The sequence below is a fragment of the Passer domesticus genome, chromosome 1 (genome assembly GCF_036417665.1).
Source record: "Passer domesticus isolate bPasDom1 chromosome 1, bPasDom1.hap1, whole genome shotgun sequence".
In the NCBI taxonomy this organism is placed as follows: Eukaryota; Metazoa; Chordata; class Aves; order Passeriformes; family Passeridae; genus Passer; species Passer domesticus.
In genome coordinates this window covers 89,129,634-89,152,496 of record NC_087474.1, presented here as the reverse complement: position 1 = coordinate 89,152,496, position 22,863 = coordinate 89,129,634, and the positions used below count along the sequence as shown (strand labels likewise).

The 22,863-nt window shown below is 37.9% G+C and overlaps 1 protein-coding gene across 7 annotated transcripts in view; it reads right to left on the bottom strand.

Annotated features, from left to right (window-relative positions):
* The window catches only part of CTNND2 (catenin delta 2), a 638,555-nt gene that overhangs the window by 68,356 nt on the left and 547,336 nt on the right, over positions 1-22,863 (bottom strand). For all 7 annotated transcript variants that reach the window (XM_064428418.1, XM_064428428.1, XM_064428464.1 and 4 more), the window contains 2 exons: positions 13,878-14,051; positions 2,126-2,276 (listed from right to left, as the gene is read on the bottom strand). In XM_064428418.1, coding sequence (XP_064284488.1) covers positions 2,126-2,276; positions 13,878-14,051 — 325 coding nt within the window. The remainder of the gene's footprint in view (positions 1-2,125; positions 2,277-13,877; positions 14,052-22,863) is intronic.

The window sequence follows — 22,863 nt, the reverse complement described above, 5'->3', positions numbered from 1 at the left end:
AGCTGATAGATGTGTGTGAAAAACAAAACAGATTGGTCAATTCAATAAAGTCTAGTATGAAACTTCTAGCCACTGAGAAAAGGGTCTTTCTGTTTGTTTTGTAGCACAGTACAGGTGAGTCTGGATTTTAGCAAGCTTTCTAATATATTTTCCACGTTCCCCAATACTGATTTATGGGCTGCTTGGCAACAGAATTAAATATATCATTCTCTGGCACATTTCAGTAAAAAAATGTCAGCTGGGAATGGAATGACAGCACCACTGAAAAGAAAGCTTTATAAAGGCATTAAAAACCCCCCAACCAACTCATTTCTAGCTATGTAACTTTACTATATATACAGTTGAAAAATTCTCCTTCAGGAAAGGTTATTTTATGGGGAAAATTCTGATGCACTAACAAAAATCAGAAAGAGAAAAGACAAATAGCATGTTGATTTTGCCTAGGCAGGAGGGTGCTTGAGGAATTACCCTGATAAAGCACAAGCTCCTTTTGAGGCTTCCTTTGCATAACAACAGCTAAGGCATCCTGCAATACATATACAATCCACAGAAATGCAATATCACAAAAATGGATGGACTACAACATGAGTTGAAATCCTTGACCACTGCTGATGTTTAGCATTTCTAAAAATCAGCCCTATGATAGGCCCTATTTGCTAAGAAATACTAGAGAACAAGAGCAGTAATGACCGCTATTACTGCTTCTTTGAAGTTCAATGATGAAAGCCAAAGAAATGAACATACAAAGATCACAGCTGAAATGGTTCCAGAATTATAATCATAACTCCCCTGTCATATTGGCATGTTTGGACTGTTTTTAAGCTGCAGCAAATTACTATTGCAATTATGAAGTACAATATCTCAGAATAACCCTACAAATAACATAAAGAGGAGCAGCACTCCACAGTTATTATTGGCTGGCTACGTAAATAAATATATTAGGTCATTATATTCAACAGACTCTTCCCACATTTTTTACCTTTTATCTATTTTTATATTTGCTTTTAAGATGTGTTATTTAAGAATTTCATAAAATACTAAAATGTTGAGGTTGTGCAAATTTACTATCCATAATTTTACCAGTATTTTGAATGGCACATCAGAGTAAAACAGCTCAATTTTAAATGTATAGTGTTACATTCCTAAATGAAATTTGCAGATCCGGGAACATTATTACAATAAGACATTCCTCTCAATATAAGAGGAGTGACGGCCATGTTTTAACAACTTGCAGAGCACTGCTGTAAAAAACACATTAACCCTAAGATAGCACTGGATGCAAATAATCAACATTATGATCATAGTATCGATTTATATAATTCTGTAATTAAAAGCAGAGAAGAAATATGCTGTAATGATAACAAATCAACAAGTTAGGAAAATTAACAGAAAATAAGCTCTTAATGTACAGAAGTAGAAATAATTTGGTTATGATTGTTGAAATAGTTAAAAATCAAGGAAGTGATTATTTTTCAAAGACAGAATATGAAAATAAAAGCTCAGTGACCCACAGTGTTTGGATGAATTTCAGCTAAACAACCCCAACAAAAACCTGTACTAATAAAACCCCCAGATGTGTGCTTCCTGTATGATCAGAATTCAGAGGCAATATTGATTTAAATAAATTCTTGTCCTTTTCCTTAACAGTGTATTTGTGAAGCAAGAGTCTCCCACTTCTCTTGCTGGAGCTACTAATCTGCTCAGTAATTCCTGTAACCTTCTTAAAATTTTTATGACTTGTTTCTCCATGACTCCAAAATTACTTGCAATAGGTAATCTGAGAATCAGGAGGGGATGCTCTGCTTGGATCCTTGATGTGGAAGATGGAAGTGCTACTGCCAGCCTAAGAATGAAATGCTAAGTAGAACAAAGTCATTGCTTTTCTTACAGAGATTACAGCCTGAGAGATCAAGAAACATTGCATAATGTTTAATTAATTTAACAATTCCTTGATATATATTAGCAAGCTGTCCCATAAAATCTGAATATGACACACTAGAGAAAAAATTAAAGAAATTGTTCTAGAAATGTGAGAATAATTTTCATTGCGCTCATTCTGCTACAAACTGGAAAAAAAGAAATCCCCAAACCCACAGTATATATAGATTGTTTGGAAAGAACATACCTATTAACTCTTTATTTCTGACATCTAAGGCCATGTTTCGTAAAGCTGTAGCAACTGCACACACCACCCGGTCATTGTCTATCCGGAGCAGCTCCACCAGGATGGGCAATCCTTTCTCTTTGCGGACGGCAGCGCGGATGTACACTGACCACTGCGAACACATGGGAGAGAGAGGGAGCAAAGTGAGGAATCCACCACAGGCAGTGAGGCATCTGACCTCACAACAGAGTAAGGGCTAACAGTAAGGGCTATCTGGATGTAAATTTTAAAGGAGTGGAAATAATTGCATTAATGATGCTAGGCAACCACTTGATTTAGCAATCAGCACTCATTTTTTTATGGGGACAGAGAAATTAAATGATGAATTGAAGTTTCTCCCAGCACACCTGGTTACATTTTCATGGTCCAAGTCTGCAGAAAACTTACTTTTCACCAGTGTTTTGTATGCAACATCTAACAATGCTTGTTTACTGCTAAACTAACAATATTTATTTTACAAAATATGTATTTGTATTGCAATGCAAGTTCAAGAGGTCTGAGTATTCTTTGTTACCATAAGAATGATTCAGTCTAAAAACATGAAAACACAATTATAATTTCTTTTGTGATTGTTAACTCGTTCAGAAGGAAAACTGAGGACAACTACATTCCTGGTTTTGGCAGCTGTATTGATCCTAACTGGAATACTATTGTACATTGAAGTGTTAGTCATTCCTTCAAGAGCTGACCCGAGGGCAGTGTGTGCCTGTGCTGTGCCTGGTTGCAGGTATCACGAGGCTGCCGGATAAAACCAGCGGCTAATTCTATCAGAGAAGCCTGTAGGCATTTCCCACTTGACAGCTGGTCATGGCACCACTGGCATGGCCTTGTCTTTGTATCAAAGCGAGCAGTATGTTCTCATGCAAACATCCTTTTCATTTGACAGCAGAAATGATGAATGGAGTTGTTTACTTCTAAAAAACCTTTAGGAGCTCTAAAGGTTATCATGCCAGTGAACAATGGATCTGTGAAGTGTGCTGTGAGTAGGAGATCCATCCAGAGCTGCACAACTTGGGGCTCCCACCACATAAAGGGGTGAAAGATACAGATGGCTCTTCTCTTTTGACAAAGACATCCCACTGCAAAGAATAATTATATTGCAATAGCATTACTCCATAGCCAGGCACAGTAAAAAAAAAAAGGTTAGCACATTCACTGTCAGCAGACCATGCTTAACCCCTGCATATGGCCTCTACTTACCACAGCTGAAGAGCTCACTTTAAAAGCATCTATTTATAGAAGATATATGCCCTGAATAGCAAAAACCAGAATATATATTTATGATAAAACCGGTAGATGTGGAGATAGAAAAAAACTACAGTGCTGCAATGTCTGTAGTACAAATTCATCCCAGGTGATATGATTCAGGGGAAATTGGAAAAAAGGAAAACAAACCAGAATTTAAAGTGTATTTTTTTAATTAATTTTTCTCTATAGTAACTGTGCATAACAAAAGCTAGTTGGCTGGACTTGCTGAAGATGAAAGTGGTAATGGTTATGATAAGCTATCTAGTCAGTTAAGTTGGACAAGGGGTTCTGAGCATCCTTGGGCATAATAATGTATCTAAAACATAAATGTGCTGACATTTTGTGCTGCAAAGCAAACAGCTTAGGGGAGATAAATGATAGCAGGAATCTTCATTAATCTTATTCTATGTTCTCTCCTCCAGTCTCTTCTCTAGAACCAGTGTACAGGATGATCATCAGATAAAAAACTAAAACAGTTCTTAAGGATCAACTAGTTTTAACAGGAAGTATTTTGTGAAAAAGTTTCTTTCCCATACATTAATTTTAATGGGATATTAAATATAAAGGATGCTACGGAAATAACAAACTGATATTTCTAACCTTCCTGGCTTAATAAATATGTATTTACCTGCCAGGTAGATTCATTCTCACCTGCAGCTGGGAAATGAGCAACACCTCCCTGCACTTAAAAAATGCTGTATTTTGTACATCTCTCCCAGGGGAAGCATCTGTTGTGTCTGCTGTGATTACAAGGTGACTGCCAGCGTGAGAGTTCAAGATAGCAGTGAGAATATTTTGAGAAAGAAGTGAGCCTGTCTGGTTGAGGTGAGAGTTCAGGCTAGCTGAGAGTATTCTGAAAGATGCTGTTGTTCATTGCAGAAGTACACCACAGATGTAGCATTTCCAGGATGGGCTACACAGGGAACCAGTGGGGGTGTTTGTTTTGAGACAAAAAAAAATTATCTATGTCTATTCATTACCAAGGAGAATAAAAAATAATCCTTTAGATTATTCGCTATATTTAAAAACCCTCCATATGAAAACCTCAGTAAACAGTTTTCTTTGATTTTTTTTAGCCACCTAACAAGAGAAAACATAAGCACTTGTTTCATAAAGTCAGGTTTACAACAGACTTCTTGGGATGTAGTATTTTCATTACCCATTCCAACCCAAACGTTTAAGAGGAACAAATTAGGGAATGTTTTGCTTTTAAGCCTAGGGAGAGTAGGAGACATTGTAGGAGAAACACTGAAATAACTCAGTATGAAAAAAAGAGAAAATATAAACCTCCTTACCAAATAAATGACATACAACACTTCAGGATCTGTAATGAACCAGTTAATTTGATTACAACAGTAAAAAACAGAGCTCCAAAGCTTTCACAGGGGAAAGATCCAGATATAATGTTTTGCAGATGCATATATGCACACATACATACATAAATCAATGGGAGGAGGACTACAGAAAAGTTATGTATGAAACCTCTCCTCTCCCCTGTGTACTCCTCTCCTTCCCAAGCTGTCTTTTTCCAGAGGATGTCATCCACTTTGGGATGAGTTCACGGACTCCTCAATGTGTGATTTGCTATCATTTTATCTGCTGTTTCAAATCATGAACCTTAGGCAGAAAGAGAGAAATGCTTTTAATTGTTTCAAGGGTCTCTGGAGAACTTTCCATGTGGAAAGTGGTATGAACTGTCTGGTTCTCTTTCCTTAAGCTGCCAATTAGGACAGTCTTTGCAAGCAATTACGCTGCGCTATGCGGATTTCAGGAAAGCTCAAATTGAGGTGCCTCAAAAAGCTATTTCATTCTTGCAGAGAATGGAGAAATTGATTCAGCCATCAGTGTACACTGATGATCCTTCCATTTGCCTAAAGCCATCGTGTGGTGCCTCCATTTCCACATTGGGGGTCAACTGCTGATACGAGCTCAGTGAAGTATAAAAGTGAAGAGATGAAAAATCATAAAAAAGAAAAAGGACAAAGGGTTTGTTGCCTATCAGTAAGTAAATGAGGCACTCTGCTAATATGCTTAATCATGCTGTTACTGCACAAATCAGTGGCAGTGTCAATGATCAAATAGCTGTTCAGTTTGTAAAGCAAAAGCATTCCTGTGGGAACAGCAAACACTTTAGTGGGAACAAGCAGCTAGAAAATAAAATAAAATCATTGTTGTTGCATCAGACTGAGGCTAAATTATCAGAGACAGGCACAGGAGCCCTAGTCTGTGCGTGAATACACTCTACCAATAATAGAATTTGGGGGGCATAACTACTACACATCACTTTGAAAGTACACAGTAGAGCTCTATGTCCGCTTTCATTAGTAGCTCCGTTTTTATTTTCATCACAGTAATTGGGTAGAAAAATAGAGCAAACCTGCAAATTATTTTTTTGTTTGTCAGATACCGTCTGCACAAGTGAATGCCTCTAGGGATTTAAGATTATATTAGGCTGAAACTTAAGAAAAGAGTAATTACTCTAGGTAAAACTAATTTATATTTTTCATAAAAATTGAAACCACTTATTCGCTTAACTCCTTTTGGTGTTTCATATGGTTTTCTTTATTTCCCTATGAAGCAGCAACAGAGGAGACCAAACTGAACAATGAAGAAATTTCCATCACAAAATGAGAAAGAAAACTACCAAAATAAATTCCCCCCACAAAATGCAAGAAATACCAACAACTGTATACACTTGACATTTTGAACAGATTCACTTTCCTGCCATTGACACCAGTGCTCCTGAAGCATCTGCAGAATATTTCATCCCATACTTCAGCTTTGACTAGAATTTGGATTGTACTGGTACAGTTCAACACTGTGACCCAAAGACTACTGAGTTACTGAATACTAAAGAGAACTACTCAGACGTAAACTACAACATGAAAGCTAAATCAGGGGAGCAGGCATGACAAAGCAAACTAAATTACTCAGCAAACCAGAGTACCAGGAAGATTAGAGAGACTTGAGATCTGCTAGGAAAGGCCTAGAAAGAGTCCATGCTAACAACAGTAAAATAGCAGACCATGAAAGAGAACTGCATGTTGAATAGTCAAAGATCAATGAATAATTAATGTTCCTCTCTGTCTGATCAGACTTAATGCAATATACTTCTCAGAAAAAAAGAAAATATTTTTAAATTTGAAAATTACAGATCTACTTTAACCAAATAACTCTATTGGGATCCCTAAGAAGTCACATGACCTGACAGAGAGCAAAGCTCTGAAATCTTGTTTAACTTTCTGCAGTTTCTGAAGAGAGCAGAAAGAGACTTCCCAAGGACTTTCTGCCCCCTGATTGCAGTGTTCTGTTCTCAGAAATTATCCTATCTAGTATACTACTAGCAAGTCCTCTATATCTTTGTGCTGGGACAAGAGAAAAGTATTAACTGGTTACTCTTCTCTTGCTCCAAAACCTTAGTCAAGCTTAAAGAGAAAAGAAAAATATCCAGTGGGTAAAGATACAAAGGTAATAAAACAGTGTTAACAGAAGTTATCTTAAACAGGAAGGCAAAATTGATAAGGAACTGCCTTTGAACCTCATCATTCTTGGTTCTCCAGTACAAGTAGGTATTGTATTTCCAAAATGATCTGAGAACTTTTACTATCAGTTTTCCAAAAACTGTAACCAATATAATTAAAAAAGAAAAGATTTGGGACAAAAGTGACACATCTCATGGGAAGAAAACTGCTTATTTTAAGGGATTACCTTGAACATGTAAACACTATGAACTACTGTGCTCCCATTCCACACAGAGATGGCCATGCTAATTTCCTCCTGATGTCTGTGTTACAAGTGCTTGCAGCAGCAGGTTTTGCTTTTTAAATACCGTCCTCTCCATTCAATTTTATCTTCTGTCCTCTAGAGCCAGTACATCTCCCTTTAACAATTGATGCTGCCTCATTTATGAGGTGCTTCTACCCAGGTAACAATTCTTGACAGAACAAAGTATTGGAATTCCTGACAGAATAAAGCACTGGTTATTAAAAAAATTAACTTTGTTGATTACATAGTATAAGTGTTCTTCTTATAAGTTATAAGTGGTCTTCTGCATCCTATCACATAAAGATTCATAATACTACTATATTTTGGAGAAAATGAAAGCCTTTTCACTGTAATCCAAGAAAACTTTCTCCTGAAACAGCCTGATGAAACTTCAAAGGGTTAATACATAAATAACTAGAGTCATCAAAAAAGTTTGGCAAGGAACCCACAATATGTCCTTGCCTGATAAAAGAAGACTGATAACCTAGATGTCTGCTGCTTTAAAAAATAATTACTCATTATCTTCAAGAGTCTGGATTGTAAGGAGCTTGAAACTCTTTCTCATACTACTCTTTGAAGCAGCTGCACTGACCTTGTATCTAAAATGGTCCCTTTTATGTTTTCAGTTTCCTTATCTAATAATTTACTTAATGGAGCTCTTGCTCCTATGAGAGTCAGATTTCCCTTGCATGGAATGAAAAAAATAAATGCAGTTGCTTGTCTAAGGAACAAAGACTGAGATAGCATCTAGCCTATCTCAAGAGATCAGTCCAATGACCCATAAACACCATTCACATGGGTATTGTACCTGTATATTAGGGATCACAGGCAGGGACATTCAGCAGTCTAACCAAAGAGCTCCTCATTCCCTGCTGAGCATGATCAAACATGGAACAGAAAGGAGAGGTGATAGAAAGAACAAGCCAAATGCGATAATTTCATGAGACTGCCACTGACCTCAACAGAGCAGCACTTGCTCCTCATGTTACAAAGGATAAGAAAGGAGGAGGCTCAGCAGAACTGCTACCTTGGACTTGCAGAGGACAAACTCTGGGCTGTAAGGGAGATTGTTTCACAGGGTACCTTGGGAGACAGTACTGAAGGGCAAAAAACTCCAGGAAGGCTAGACATTGTTCAAGTAGGAAATCTTAAAAGCTTGTTCCAGTTGCTGAGAGGAACAAGTCATCCCTGTAGGTTAAAAGATGAGCCGGTGGGAAAAAGCAGCAGCCTGGCTGAACAAAACTGGAGCTCAGGAAAAATTGAACAGAGTTTTCCCCTCTCCTTCAGAAGAAGAGAGCACAGGAAGACTACATGGATGTTCTGAGATGTCAAGGAGAAAATCAGAAGGGCCAAAGTCCAGCTAGAATTTAGTCTGGCTACTGCTGTAAAAGAGAACAAAAATGTTTCTATAAATACAGCACCAACAAAAAGAAGGCTAAGGAGACTCTCAATCCTTTATTGGATGCAGGGAGAAACACAGTGATAGTGGATGAGGAGAAGGCTGAGGTACCTAATGCATCTTGTCCTTGGATCACAACCCCAGGCAGTGCCACAGGCTGGGGACAGAGAGGCTGGAAAGTGGCCCAGTAAAAAAGAACCTGGGGGTGCTTCTTGGCAGTGGCTGAACATGATCCAGTGTGTGTCCAGGTGGCCAAGAAGGCCAAGAGCATTCCGGCCTGTACCAGCAACAGTGTGGAAAAGGAAGTTGGCCATCCTCTCATTAAAGCAGATGAGGGAGTTCATAAAGCCTGTAAAGGAACTGAGACAGAAGACCAGGTGCAAGACAGAAGACTCTGGTGCAAGACCCACAGCAGGTGTGCAATCTGTTCCAATGTAAGCCATTGTGTTGCCAGAAAAAATGAAGTAAATCTTGTTTCCTGGTTTTAAAAGATAGGTATTGCCTATGTAAGTAATGATAATATTTTTTTAAAGGATCATATGAATGAAAAATTTATTTTTAAGGGTTTGGCAAAACTAAGGAAAAGCCACTTGTGGTGACAACACTGCATTACCAACTGCACATAACAGCAAAGGTAATGTAGGACCAGAGGCAACAGGCAACAACTGAAACACAGGACTTTTGCAGAACAGCAGGAGTTGCTTCTTCACTTGTGAGGGGGACTGAACACTAGCACAGGTTGCCCAGAGAGGTTGTAAAGTCTCCAGTCTTGAAGACATTCAGAAAAACATCTGGACACGGTCCCAGGCAACTGCCTCTTGGTGGCCTTGCTTAAGCAGGGGGCTGGACCAGATAACCTTCAGAGCTCCCTGCCAACCTGAGCTCTTTTGTGATTCTATGAGTTCAGAGCAACAGGTCTTGTAATATTGCAGAATGTCTGGCAGATAAACTGACATCAACCTATTCAGCTGTCAGATACACACAGACACAGTAATCCTAATATTTCCTTTCTTCCTGGGAGGGTAATTTTATTCAGAAGGGACATAACCTTGGATGCTTGACACTGTTAACTCGAGGACATTTTGCATATAACTTTTTACAGGCTCAGGAGATATGATGTGTTAATAGCCAGTTGACCAAGGTGAAAACTAAAAAGAACACTTTTATTTTTACCATCTGAGGAGAAGTACTAATGCCAGACTACACATAAAAAGATAATCTTTTACAGGATCACTCTTGTAATTTTAAACCATGTAATTTTTTCAATCCAAGGCATTAAAAAAAAATTATATGAGGTTGCAGAAAGAACTTCTGGTTTGAAGAGTTATAATAGGAGAGATTTCTTAATAAGCAGGCGATTGTCTTCAGAATAGAACTGAGAGAGTCAGAAAGTCTTTTTACTTATTCTACATTTTTGCACAAATTTGGTTAAACACAAATTAAGTGGCAAAGAAAAATAACAGAGCTCCCAGTGAAAGTTAATACCTAATGGGAAATAAAGAGTTGCACAGCTTCCAAAGGCATGTCTCAAATCTTATTTGTTCAGGGAAAACTCCAGCTAAGATTGATGAGGAAAGTGTTTCCCTACTTTTATTATTTCATATTTCTAAGCAGCTTTAATATTCAAGTTCACATCAAGTATAATTAAAAAAAGCCTATTCTTTGGAAAAAAAAAATTTAGAGAGGCAATAAGAGGGAGCAAAGCCTAACCCAATGGTCACGCTTTTCACGTGTTTCTCCTTGTGCCTGCGGGATGTTCAGGATATCATGGAACTGCCTGGTTATGACCTGATGGGATAAAATGCTTTGGGAAGCAATGACTTCTCTAAAACAGCAACCCTTCCAGTCCCATGTAGCAGCTGAGCTCAGCAGAAGGCGGTGGGTGGGTGCAGATCCAGGGCTGCCAAACTGCCCCAGCGCTGTCAGGTGTGCACTGTGCTTGGAGTGTGTATTACTAGCCAGGAGGGGGACATGCAGTGACCCCTGGCTGGTGTCACACATCGCTGTGCAAGGCAGCAGCTGGACCTTAGGCAGTGTGATAGCCTGGCAGCTATGTGGAAAATGTTAATTTGTCCAGTCTTTCTAAAAGACTTATATATTGGCTGTCCCCACAGATATTGTTACTCCAGGAGGGCCAATCCTGTCTTTCATAGATGCATCAAGCAAGCACTTGAACAAAAAAGATATCTCTGTGCGGATATGCATGTAATTTTCTATGACAAAGATGGTTCTTCTTCTTCAGATTCCAATACCAGTGTCCTCCTTAACTGATGACATCTTGATGCAGAACAGTGGGATGAACAAATGTCTGTGTTTATCTGAAGCAATCTCTTCCAAAATGAGTTCTGCTTTGTATATAAGCTGTCAATCTTTCTCAAAACCAGAATATACACTGAAGTCAAGATACGCAGTCATAAATTATGCCAGGTTAAATTTTCACATTGAAAATATTCTTCCTCATTCCTCAAAATCAGTATCCTGATTTACTGATAAACCTTCATTTAGATCTCTTAATGCATTTGCCACTAAGATGCTCCTTTTTCTGGTACAGACTGTGCTTGCTGTAACAACAACTGCACTGACCAAATATTTCATTAGTCATTATAAAAAACTCCCAAGTTTTACTCTGCAGATGAGTAATATATGTCAAGACTTTAGTCCTAAGTGTTTCATTTTGACATAGAAAAATTGTCTGTAAATATAATTATGTCCCACTTTTTTTTTTATGTTAGTATTTGGCTTTGGAAGGAATTCTTGCAACTGAAGCAGTACTAAAATTGTCCTACAGATTACGTTTCACCATGTGCATGTGTTGATTTTATGTGTATGTATCCCTGAGAAACTATACTCCCTGAAATAATGAAAACTTACAGCCTTTCTGATCTAATCCTTAAAGCTACATACTGCTGCTTTCTTTTTGTGCCTGAAATTCTCCAAAGCAGTCTAGGGGATTTAGACACATATCGTCTGTTAATTCTAGTGGTAGACATTTATCTAAATCCCCTACAAAACTTTTAATTTTTTAAAAAATTACTCAGGCTTCCTTTTATCTGCTCACTTTCTCTCTGTAATAGCACTGGTTAAGCACTGCCTGTGTTAAAAATATTACTTCTTGGCCACCCAAGAGGATTAGACAGCTTTGTACCAGAGGAACCAAAAGGGTGAAACAGCTAAGAAAAAATTGTGCAATTGTATCAACTGCATTGTATTTTTTTCTAGAAGAGACTGTATCTTCAGTAGTGTGTGACCACACCTGCTAGGCTGGGTACTTCATATAGTCTGTGATTCTCCTGGTATTAAAATAATGCTAATTGGAAAAAGCCCACAACTGCTATTGCTATTAATATTAATAGCAACATCGTTTATCTTCATACAGTTTGCTCTTCTCTCTTTCAGTTATAAGTTTCAGTAATCATAAAGTTCTTGAAAGAATTCAAGTAAAAAAAAATAATTCCATTCTTTATACAATTACCATTTCTTGGAGGAACTAAAATATTTAAATCTCCCTTAGGAATAACTTTTTCTTTTAAGAGTTTTCTATCTTTTATTTCAGTCATTTTATGTCTGGACTGCAGCAGCGGAAAGGAGAGGTCAAAAGGTGGAAACATCAATGCTTATGTAATCCCCAAAGAGGATTACTCCCCTCACAAAAATGGCTAGTATGACATGTGAAATTAAGGATATTCATTCTGTGTCTGCACATCCCTTGTAATAGAATTGGTGAATCTTTAGAAAAATAGAGCAATATGAGAACAACCAAGCTTTTCCCATGGTATCAGCACAGATAGTATTAAAGTCCAAAACCAGTTTTTCTAAGCCAGCACTTGCCAAAGAGCTCTGCAGACCCTCCCTTCCTCTCACTGTACACTTCTGCCAAGTAAAGGATGACAGGTATACAGATTTATTAGAACTGGGAGAAGGGACACCACTTGGATTTTAGCACTTCTATTAGGCCTGGCAAACATGCATGCATTGTTTTCTCATTTGGACCATGGCTACACCCATTCCCAGATGGATAGAACACATTTATTGCATTTTGCTGCCAGCATTACACCATCTGAAGCAGTCTACAACATGAGAATAATAAAACCATAATGATTTTCAGGCACAGTGCTACATAGGACAAAAATCACTGAACAGTTAAATCACTTTGTTAAATCATTTACATGCCACTGAATGCAACAGTCAACCACATATTATAAGTCTGTTGGAACACCATTATTAAAAAAAACCCAAAAACACAATATGCCTTGGAAGAGCTAGTGAGTGTGCCAACCCAACTTCCAATAAAACTTTATGTGAAAAAGAAAACAATTTCTTAGTGTCAGTGCTAATATTCCAAAATGAATACCTAATTAAATTGGTATTTACGTATCACATACGAATGCCCAACTGCTTAAAACCCAACAGGACACCTTCTGAGACATAACTTTGATCAGTGCCTTTCCCTGTACATGACTGTTTTCATTGTAAATGATAAAAATGCCTGCTGAGAGTTAATTTAAAATCAATGCATTATAGTTACACCATAGGATTACGCAGTTAGTACTTTCACCAATTAAACCAGTTTACCACCAGGAAAGTTGTCTTAAAAAGTAAACAAAGTTCAATGTTGAATTTTACTGAGCTGTTCTAAATTTGCAAGCATTTTCTTAAATTTTTTACTTGACATATTGCAAATAATATGTAAAAGAAAAATGGTGCTTTTGAATATAATTGAAAATTAAGATTAGCTGGAGTAGAGTGCCTTGATTGCACATTTCCTCACTCATTGTATATAATTAATCATATTATGAATGTATTTTAATAATGCCTTATTTTAAAAAAAAGTAGATGCTAAGATTACTTGCACTGGTGTCATATCATTTATATCCTGCTCTGCCGTGCCCTGCTTTCTCCCAAGGGACAGAGTGTCAACCAGATTCTGCAGTGACAAAACAACATGGTTTCATTTGATTGCCACTGGTGGCATTTTTGGCTCATTTTTCATGGCTCTGTCAACCCAAGTTCATAAAGAACTGCTTCTTCTCATTCTCTATATTTGGATATTGGTTTTCAGTAGCAATTTTTCATACTTGACTTGACCGATGTGATCTTTGCTGCTGTATGCTGACATTTGCTATGACAAGACTACCTAGGACTTGAAATACTATCTCAGATTTAACTTCAGATAGTTCTATGAGAACAGAAGGTTATTCCACTACCAGAAGCAATTAGATACATTTATATCACCAACCTGCTGTCATCTGTAGGGTACTTTCAGAACTGAAGAGGAAATATGTATTGGGTTAATGTTCCTACCTTCCAACTCCCAGCAGCCAAGTTCTGCAGTGCCCCTGCTGCCCCCTCCAGCGTGTCTGGATTTGAGCACTCAGAAAGAAGTGTGAGGTAGGGTTTGACTATTGAAGGGTGCCACAGCATCTGGATTCCTTTGGGTGGTTCTGCACAGTCTGGGAGAGGTCCTACGCCATCCCACTGTTGGAAAGCACAAATCAGATTGTCAGCAAGGAACAGCGGAATACATGTGAGAATTGCCTCAGTTGAAACTATAACATCTGTGAAGGCATCTGCCCATAAACACATGTTCTCAATTTTTGCACATCATGTGATTCTTCATGGAGGGACCAAATTTCCTACTCAGCATTCCACATAGACGAGCTATAAGATCGGCAGAAATCCCAATGTTTTAGCCAGCTGACATCATAAAAACACATTTCACAGTATGTATTTTTTTTGGTGTGGGAACAAAAGCCCAATGAACGTTATATTAAGAGGCAAATCTAGAACTTGCATGGGAAGAAGAGATTTTCTTTTCACATCCTTCTCAGTTCTCCACATTCTCTCTCTTCCCATGAGAGGAAAAACAACACAAAATGCTACTATGGAAAACGAAATAATTCAAGGCCATGAGCCCTCCATCCCATGAAAGGCACAAGTGTGACAAGTCTTCTTCAGTGGCACAACTTCCGGCTTCTCACAATGAGCGTGCACGAGTTATTCAGCCAGCCAGCTGTGTGGTCTGAGACTCCAGTGCAATTGGTAGAACCAGCCCTCACAAAACACGCTGTTCCTCCCATCACACAGAGAGTTTTGCCATGAAAAGCAACCCACGTCTGATATCCAAAATGTGCAATATTTAAACCTGAACTACTGGTAGGTTACTGCACAAAACCCACTCCTACCAATACTTTATTCCAGGAGGACGGGGATTCTCCTCTCCAGTGGAGCATACAACACTTGCACCTACGTACGAAACATCACAAAGGAAAATACACAGACTTTCTTTTTGCCTTTTAAACAAAAGTAAAATGTGGAATGCACTTTCAATAAAATTTTAAATGGAAATCTACTTGTATATTTATTGTATATTTTGTTTTGTTTTGTGCAGATAAAGAGATTTTAATAATTCATTACACTAGTGCAACTGTTAGGAATAAGCCTTAACTTTTTAATAAAATATCTTTTCTAAGACTTCTGATATGTCCACATTGTGTAATACAATAAAAAGTAAACCTTTTAGTACCTTGGGTGAGAGGTTACTGTGCCTATATAAACAAAAAATCTGTACCATAACATTAAACATCTACTAAACTGATAGCATAAGTCAAATAAACTCCTGGTTAAATCTGCAACAGTTAATTTAACTAGTTATGAGTGTACAATAATACTTGCACTGGGAAAGACCCAGAACCTCCTGTCTTCACAAAGTATCAACGACAATTTTATTTACATTAACTTTAAAAATAAATACATATATTTTAAGGGACAATCAATCAAGTCTTCCCTAATAACAACTACCCCAATTTCAACAAGGTTTTGTGTGATTAATACCTTTAGGAATTAAACCCGCTATTCTTTTCTAAATTAAATCAGAACAAGCACCAAAGTGGAAAGCTAGAGAAACCATTTCATACACATGAGCAGTTACCAGAAAGCAGCTCAGATGTGAAATTCACTACGCTGGACAAATGTTATCATAGATTAAAAGAACTGGCATACCGATGCCCAGTGGTGGTTGAGAAAGTAGAGGACAAATGCCTTCTGGAGAAACAATGCCTTCAAATGACACCATTATGGGGCTGTGTCTTTGAAATTTTTAATGCATTTCTGCCTTTAAACCAACAGATTGTTTTCAGTGCATGGGACTCAGTTCTTTTTCCTCCTTATAAATCATCAGCCTTGCTAGAAATGAGATCTTTTCAGCTCATAAAAAATACATTAAAGCCTGCTTCTTATTTTAACTCTCAGAATTCAATCATTCACACTGTCAAATTTTTTTTTGAAAACAAATGAGAGACATATCTTACAGGTCAAATCTGACTTCACACCAAGTTTAGGTTTTGCACCTTAGTAAGTCCACTAATGAATGACTTGTGATGTCCAAGGGCACCAGTTCAAGTCTTCACTTGTGCCATTCCAACTTGCACGAATTATGCATTATACAACTAAAGAGTGTTTCCACAGGGTATATTATATCAAGGACAAAGCACATGAAATGCATCAAATGTATCTACTCATATGAGGTGGTATATGACTATGTGGGGGTATGATTTTTTTTTTTTTTATGCTCAGCTATTTACACTCGTATGATCCCAAGGAGTACTGAAAATCAGCTGATGTAAGTAGAGCTCTATATACATGTTCATGCTGTGCTGGTACATATAAAGCACTAGGAATGATCTAGCAGATAAATTAATATTTAATGCTGTTTTGCCATTCTGCCCAGTAATGAGAAAACATTAAAAAAAAAAAAAAAGAGAGACAAATTACTGCATTTCCCTGCCCTTCTTGCAACTCACTTTCAGCATGATTGCATTAATTTATCACCAACTGTGAGGGAAAACCTTTCTCCCAAGATGCTGTGATGCCTTAAGTCTATGTAATAATGATGAAAATCTTTGGTACGACACATGCATGTGCAGTAAAAGCACAGGAAATTCAGTGACCCTGGAAAATGTCCTGCAGTGCTCTTCACATGTGGTGTGTGTGCCCAGAGCAGCTGAGGCTGCACAAGGGAGGGTGTCACTGTTCACCACGCTGTGCTGGTTTTGGCTGGGGTAATTACCTTCACAGTAGTTGGTATGGGGCCATGTTTTCAATTTGTGCTGGAAACAGCCTTGATAACCCAGGGATGTTTTAGTCACAGCTGAGTAACACTGACACAGCCTTTTCTGCTCCTTATCCCACCCCACCAGCGAGGAGAATGGGGATGCACAGAGCTGGGAGAGAATACAGTCAGGACAGCTGGCTCCACCACAGCCCATGGTGACATGCTCAGAATATAAAGCTATGGGGAAGAAGAAGGAAGGGAGGACATTAGGAAGGATGGGTTTATTTACCCAAATCACTGTTTGGGCCTGCTTTCCTGGAGATGGCTGAAGACGGGAAGTGTTTATGCCTGCCCATGGGAAGTGGTGAATGAATTTCTTTCTTTGATTTGCTTGTATGTGGGGCTTTTGCTTTCCCCATTAAACTGCTTTTACCTCAACCCACACGTCTTCTCACTTTCACTCTTCTTCTCCCCCGCCCCACTGGGTGAGGGCTGTGTGGGTTTGGGTGCTGGCTGGGGTTAAACCACGACACCTGCTGTGTCTGTGGCAGCCTCTTCACTGTAGGGCTCAGTGGCTTCTGGTGTCTTTTGTGTAGCTGAGAGCAGCGCCTGAAGCTGTGCAGCCCAACTGCTGCAGGGCACGCAGAACTGACCCGGCTAAGCAAAGAAGCTATTGCAAAGGAGATTTGCCTGACCTTCTTTCATTTATTTTGTATTTCATAAACATCAATTGCCTGAGCAAAAAAAAAATAATAATTCCCCAAGTGGTATTAGAGTCAATATCTAAAATAGTGGTAAGGCATGGCAGAAGTTGCTTTGCAGTTTGCATTGCTAAATATTGATGAGCTGAGGTAGCATCTTAACCCAGTAAACACCTCTACCCAGTAAATTACTGGAAGAGTTACTGTACTGCTGCAGCCCATCAGGAATGATCAGGAAGGTCTATTTGAAAGAGACTGAGGCTGCAGTAGGAGCCTCCAAAAAAGAGGAAACATGCAATTACTCTTCCTAGCTTATACTAAGGAAAAAAAAAAGTAATAAACAAATATTCCTTCCAGGCTTCCCTCCTTCATCTGAAATTACCCACATATATTGTGGTTGAAGCTGACAAACTGCTTGTTATGTGGGTGAGATACAAATCTCTCATTTCCTGAGACTGGTGCAAAAAAAGGATGGAAGTCTAGAAAAATAAAAAGCCAAGTACCAAGACCTTTTAAGAACAACAGACTTTTGATAGTAAGAGTACTCCAATAAAATTTCCAAATTTTCATAATTGTAAGGAACTTTGAGAGGAGAAAAAGATCACTCATCGACATGCTTTCCTGTGCTGCACAATAGATTATCTGCCACCACCTTTCTCATTTTAATGAAAGTAAATCCATATAGTGCAATTGTACTAAATATCTGGGAAGGCTTCAACTCAGTAACAGAAGTATACTCCGTAGATTTTAGGGTTTGTACTAACAACCTCAAATTGGTGGGGTTTGCTTTTAAATAGGTAGCACATGACCATAGGTTTTCCTGTCATAACAAACTGTTTGATTTCAATCTATTACATATGAATACTTCCTTTACCCCAGTCTGTACAAAATACCACTACTAAAAAAATCGAGGAAAAAATTAAAACAAACCCCAGCAATGTCTAAAACCATCTAGACCTCTCTCCAATGATCCCAGACATCTGGGACAGTATGATAACACTGTAGATATGTTTTTTGAAGCAGCAGTGACAAAATTCAAATGAGTAATTTCATAGTGTTTACTAAAACCTTTTCTGAAATAACAAAGACTTTTAAATTAACAGGCCCCCTAAGAAGACAATGATATCTCATCCTGCACGTCTGAGTGGCTGTGACAATCTCTGCCAGCTCTCCCTAGACAGGTCATCCAATAACCTCATTTGGACAGCTTTGTCCAAGAGGTCAATGCTGAAAAAAGAGCAGAAATCAGAAATTCAGCAACAAAAATACAACCAAGTCACAGAGCTTGATTCAGAATGCATGCAGCTGACATTAAGCAGGCAGGAATACCACTGTTTACATCAAGTCAAACTTCAGTTTAGATATCCAGGCCTAAATAAAGGTAGTGAACATAAGTGCAGGTGTTAACTGACACAGAGACTACAGGAGCACGGTGGGAGAAAGCAGAGCTCATTACATAAATAAAGGTACCCTTTCCAGTTTGATGTAACAACATTTACAATTATAGGAAAGGTGTTTGAAATGCTTTCAAAACATTTCAGTGCACTGACTCATTATAATTAATTCAGACATTAATAAATCTAAATTGTACTTTACATTGTACATTACACTCTTAAAATAATTGTCAATGCCTTTATTCAACCTTTGAATATTATGCTTAATATTAGCTAAGAAAAAAATATTAATTCAGTTTGTACATTTTCTCTTTGCTTAAAAACAGACCCTTCCCAAATGAAAGGGGATGGAGTTAAAGCTGCATGCCCTTCTCCTCTCCACAGAAAGCTGAATCTTAATTGGCTTTGCAGTATATTCCACAAAATGACAAATACAAATTATATTTAATAACCCTGCAGTTTTGACTTTGAAAACAAATTGGCCATACATGACACTGAGAAGCTCACAGAGTATCTAGGCAAGCAAGAAAGCAGAAATGGTTTTCAAAATGCTCTGTAAGGAATCGCTCAAGACAGTTGATTCTTGCTACTCAACATTTGACATCACCACCTTGTGCAAGATGAGGAAGCAATAAGTGGAAATAATATTCCTTCTGAGCAAGAATGTATTGGCAACACAGCCTTTCATCCCTTATCACAGTTTGTTCACATTAAACCCAGGACCTGTCACCATGTCTCTGTTTCTGGGCTTATTAGCTTGGTATGGCTTGGTAGAGTATGAAGTATACTTGCTAAAACAGTGGTCTCACCACATGAAAAGACATATCTGGCAGGTTTATTTTTTATGCTTTTTGACATATTATTGCCTTAAACCTTCTATTTCACATAGATAGAAGAATTTATAGGCCATTTATCAAGCATGCTAAAGAGGTGTGCCAGTCAGTTCTTAATGATATAAAACTTGAAATGTTGCTGTTATAGCTTAAGGCTCCTGACAGAAGGTGAAAAAGAAGGTCAGGCTCATTTGAGAAGTGTCACTTCCAATGAAAAAAACAGACTTTAGTCTAGATTCTGGTTTGACAAGAATGATCACAGATGGGGAACTTGAGATGAGCATGAAGCCAAGAAGTCAACTTGTTTCTCTTAGAGAAGAAAGGAAAAAGAAATGAAATTGCTCCACATGTATACATAATGGGCTGTGTAACAAGAAATAAATAAGGATTAATGACAACTCCCTGGTGGTTTTTTTTTTTACTGAAGTTGGACCATACACCTGATTTGCCCTAACTGCTTTTTGTCATAATCCTTGTTTTTCATACAGCTCAAAGAATAAACCTGTTGGCAGCAGTGAGCATGCCAGCTGCATGAACAGCATTTTCAGCAGTGCAAGAATCAGTTTCCATCTGAACACTGACACAATACAAGGCAGAGAGGTTGGTGTCTACAAGGTCCTAGTCAGAGATGAAGGGGTCTGAGGCTGGAAGGCTTTTGGGGTGAGGGTTCAGTACCAGCTGATCACAGGTAAGCAGCAGAGAAAAACTAACAAAACAGCAGAGAATTACAGTCCTAGAGGTTTGAGACAGAAGCCAAGTGAGTTTCACTTTTTTTTTTGAGGCCTTAACACAAGTTTTGCTTTCTGTGTTTTGCTTTCTGTGTTGTGATAAAACCAGTGCTATACCTAGATTTTATCACAAACCTTCAGAAGGTCTGGGCCTCTGCTAAAATTGAATTTGTGCAACAAAGCAGATGCCTCAGGAACCTCTCTCAGCTCTGGTAAAATGACTGCGGGCTCTTTTAACACCACCCACCTTTATTCTGAAATGTGGAGGACACTTATTTCCTGTGATCCTGAGGGAACTCCTTAAGTAAAGTAATTTGAAAGGTGTCATTTGACCTATGATCTGAACAAAGACACATCTCTTACTTGATTCCAAGACGTACAGAAGTTGCCATTATAGATAACTGATAGACAACTGATGTCATTAATAAAAAATAAATTCCAGTTTGTTCTTGAAAGGCCTTTAAAAGAAGCCAAATTTTTTACTACCACTCAATTATGTTCTTTCCTTCAAGTAATTTACACGTGACTACACCTGAAACATGACTTAGAAAAATTGGGATACTTGCTCCGTAAATAATAAAACAATGAAATTAACTTGTACTTTCATCGTTCATTCACATTCTCTGTCTAAAATGATACATCTGTTATTCTTTTGCAACTACAACAGTTTTGCTACTATTTTTTTACTAACCTTTTATCCAAAAATTAAAGACTACCTCATAAATGCACAAATTGAGTTCAAGAAAATACACATAAAAATGAAGAAACTAAGTTACAGTGATAGTGTAATAGGAAAATTTCAAAACTGCATTCACTAAAATCTGAACAATTTTCCTCCACACTGTTTGGTACATCTTATATTCTGAGAAGGACTGAAACAATAATTTTGTTTTTCAAAAACCCCATGGGCTGCCAAAAAAAAGGAAAAAACCTACACCCTGAATACATCTTCTGGGGATGTAAAATGTAGCAACCATAGACTGGATATGACTCCCCTGTACTGAGGTGTCACAACTGACAGAGATGTGCCTGTGCCCTGGGCTTTGCCTGAAAAGACAAAACTCTCAAGTATTAAAGGAACCACAAAGACAAAGAAGCAGAAAGAACAGGTCTTTTTATACAATTGACAATTGTGTCCACACTGGACAAGCACCTCTGAACATACTTCTGTACTTATTTTTGCAAAATAAATGGACAAAAAAGTTACATTTACCCTTATCACAGTTTGAGCTATTTTATGCTACTAATATAAATGTAGTTATATGCAAAATATTGCTTTTCTTTTCCATTTTTGAGGGTAAGCTGGGAGAACTGTTTCTGACACAGTGATCTTGCTGCTATTGTTTTTAGTGGCACTCTAGTGAACTTGATAATATACTTCAAATAATTTGGAATGTTCAACAACAGTTGAGGATTATGGGGTGAAAATAACCTGCAGAAGGCTCGCAAGGCCCCCTTAAAATTCCTGACCTGAATAATATACACATGTGAGACCTGTAATATGGCAGGATGAAGTAGGATATCTGGATTTAAAGGAAATTAGTTGAAAGAAGAAAACCCTATCAGAAAAATGTTTCTAATACTTGTAATACAAAGCAGTCCTATGCATAACAGAATCAGTTCTGGAAAGTGTAAATTTATGTCCTTGCCACAGAAAAGCCTAGTGATCATAAACCTGAAAATATGTGTTTACTTTTATTATTCTTTGTACTTTAAAAATTATATAAAACTTCCACGAGGCCAACACTAACAGCTCTGAAGAGAGCTTTGCCACGCAACGTGCTGATAAAGAGCACTCATAGAAACAGACAAAAAATATCTAAGAGCAGGCAAAAGCATGCACATTGTAAAGGTAATCGGCCAAAAGAGCTCAGCTCTTTGGCCTGCAGGAGCAAAAAATGTTTTTAAGGGAACCATTACAGTACAGAGAGGCCCTGTGGGAATATTGAAAGAGTCAACAGTACAGAGTTAAAAGTATGACTGGGACATCCAAAAGTCACAGAAGAAATAGAAGAGGAAGACTTAAAAAAGCCTTTAGATAGCGAGTGTGTGTGCATGTGTTAGTAAACAGAGCATCAAAGAGCAAGCCAAGTTGCAGTGTGACACATTCATACCCAGACACGCTATTTTTTGCTCCTGCACTTTGAATAACTGCAAGCACAGTGTGTGAGAACTGTTAATTCAGTAACAGGGATGATGACTGCTTCATGGGGTAAAATTAGTTTGCTTCGACACTTCTAATCTCACTGTAGCCTAACACAGGAATCCCAACAAAAGGCCATAATAAATTCAAGTTATCTGATGATAGGGTGTTTAACCACAAGAGTAGATGAAAATAAAGTCTTACTAGTAATGAGTGCTGAATTTTTCAGTATCCAAGTTGTAGCTTAGTAATGTTGCTAGAACCTTTCCACATCAACACCATTTGGCTTTAGGAACTCAGGAATATTTTCAGTACTCGTTGACATAATTTATTACCCTGTGCACTTAATTGCTTACTCAAATAAATATTTTCTTTGAGGAATCTGAAACACAAATAAACTACAATGCAAAAAGGTGAGTAAGTGAGTAAGTGTAGGAA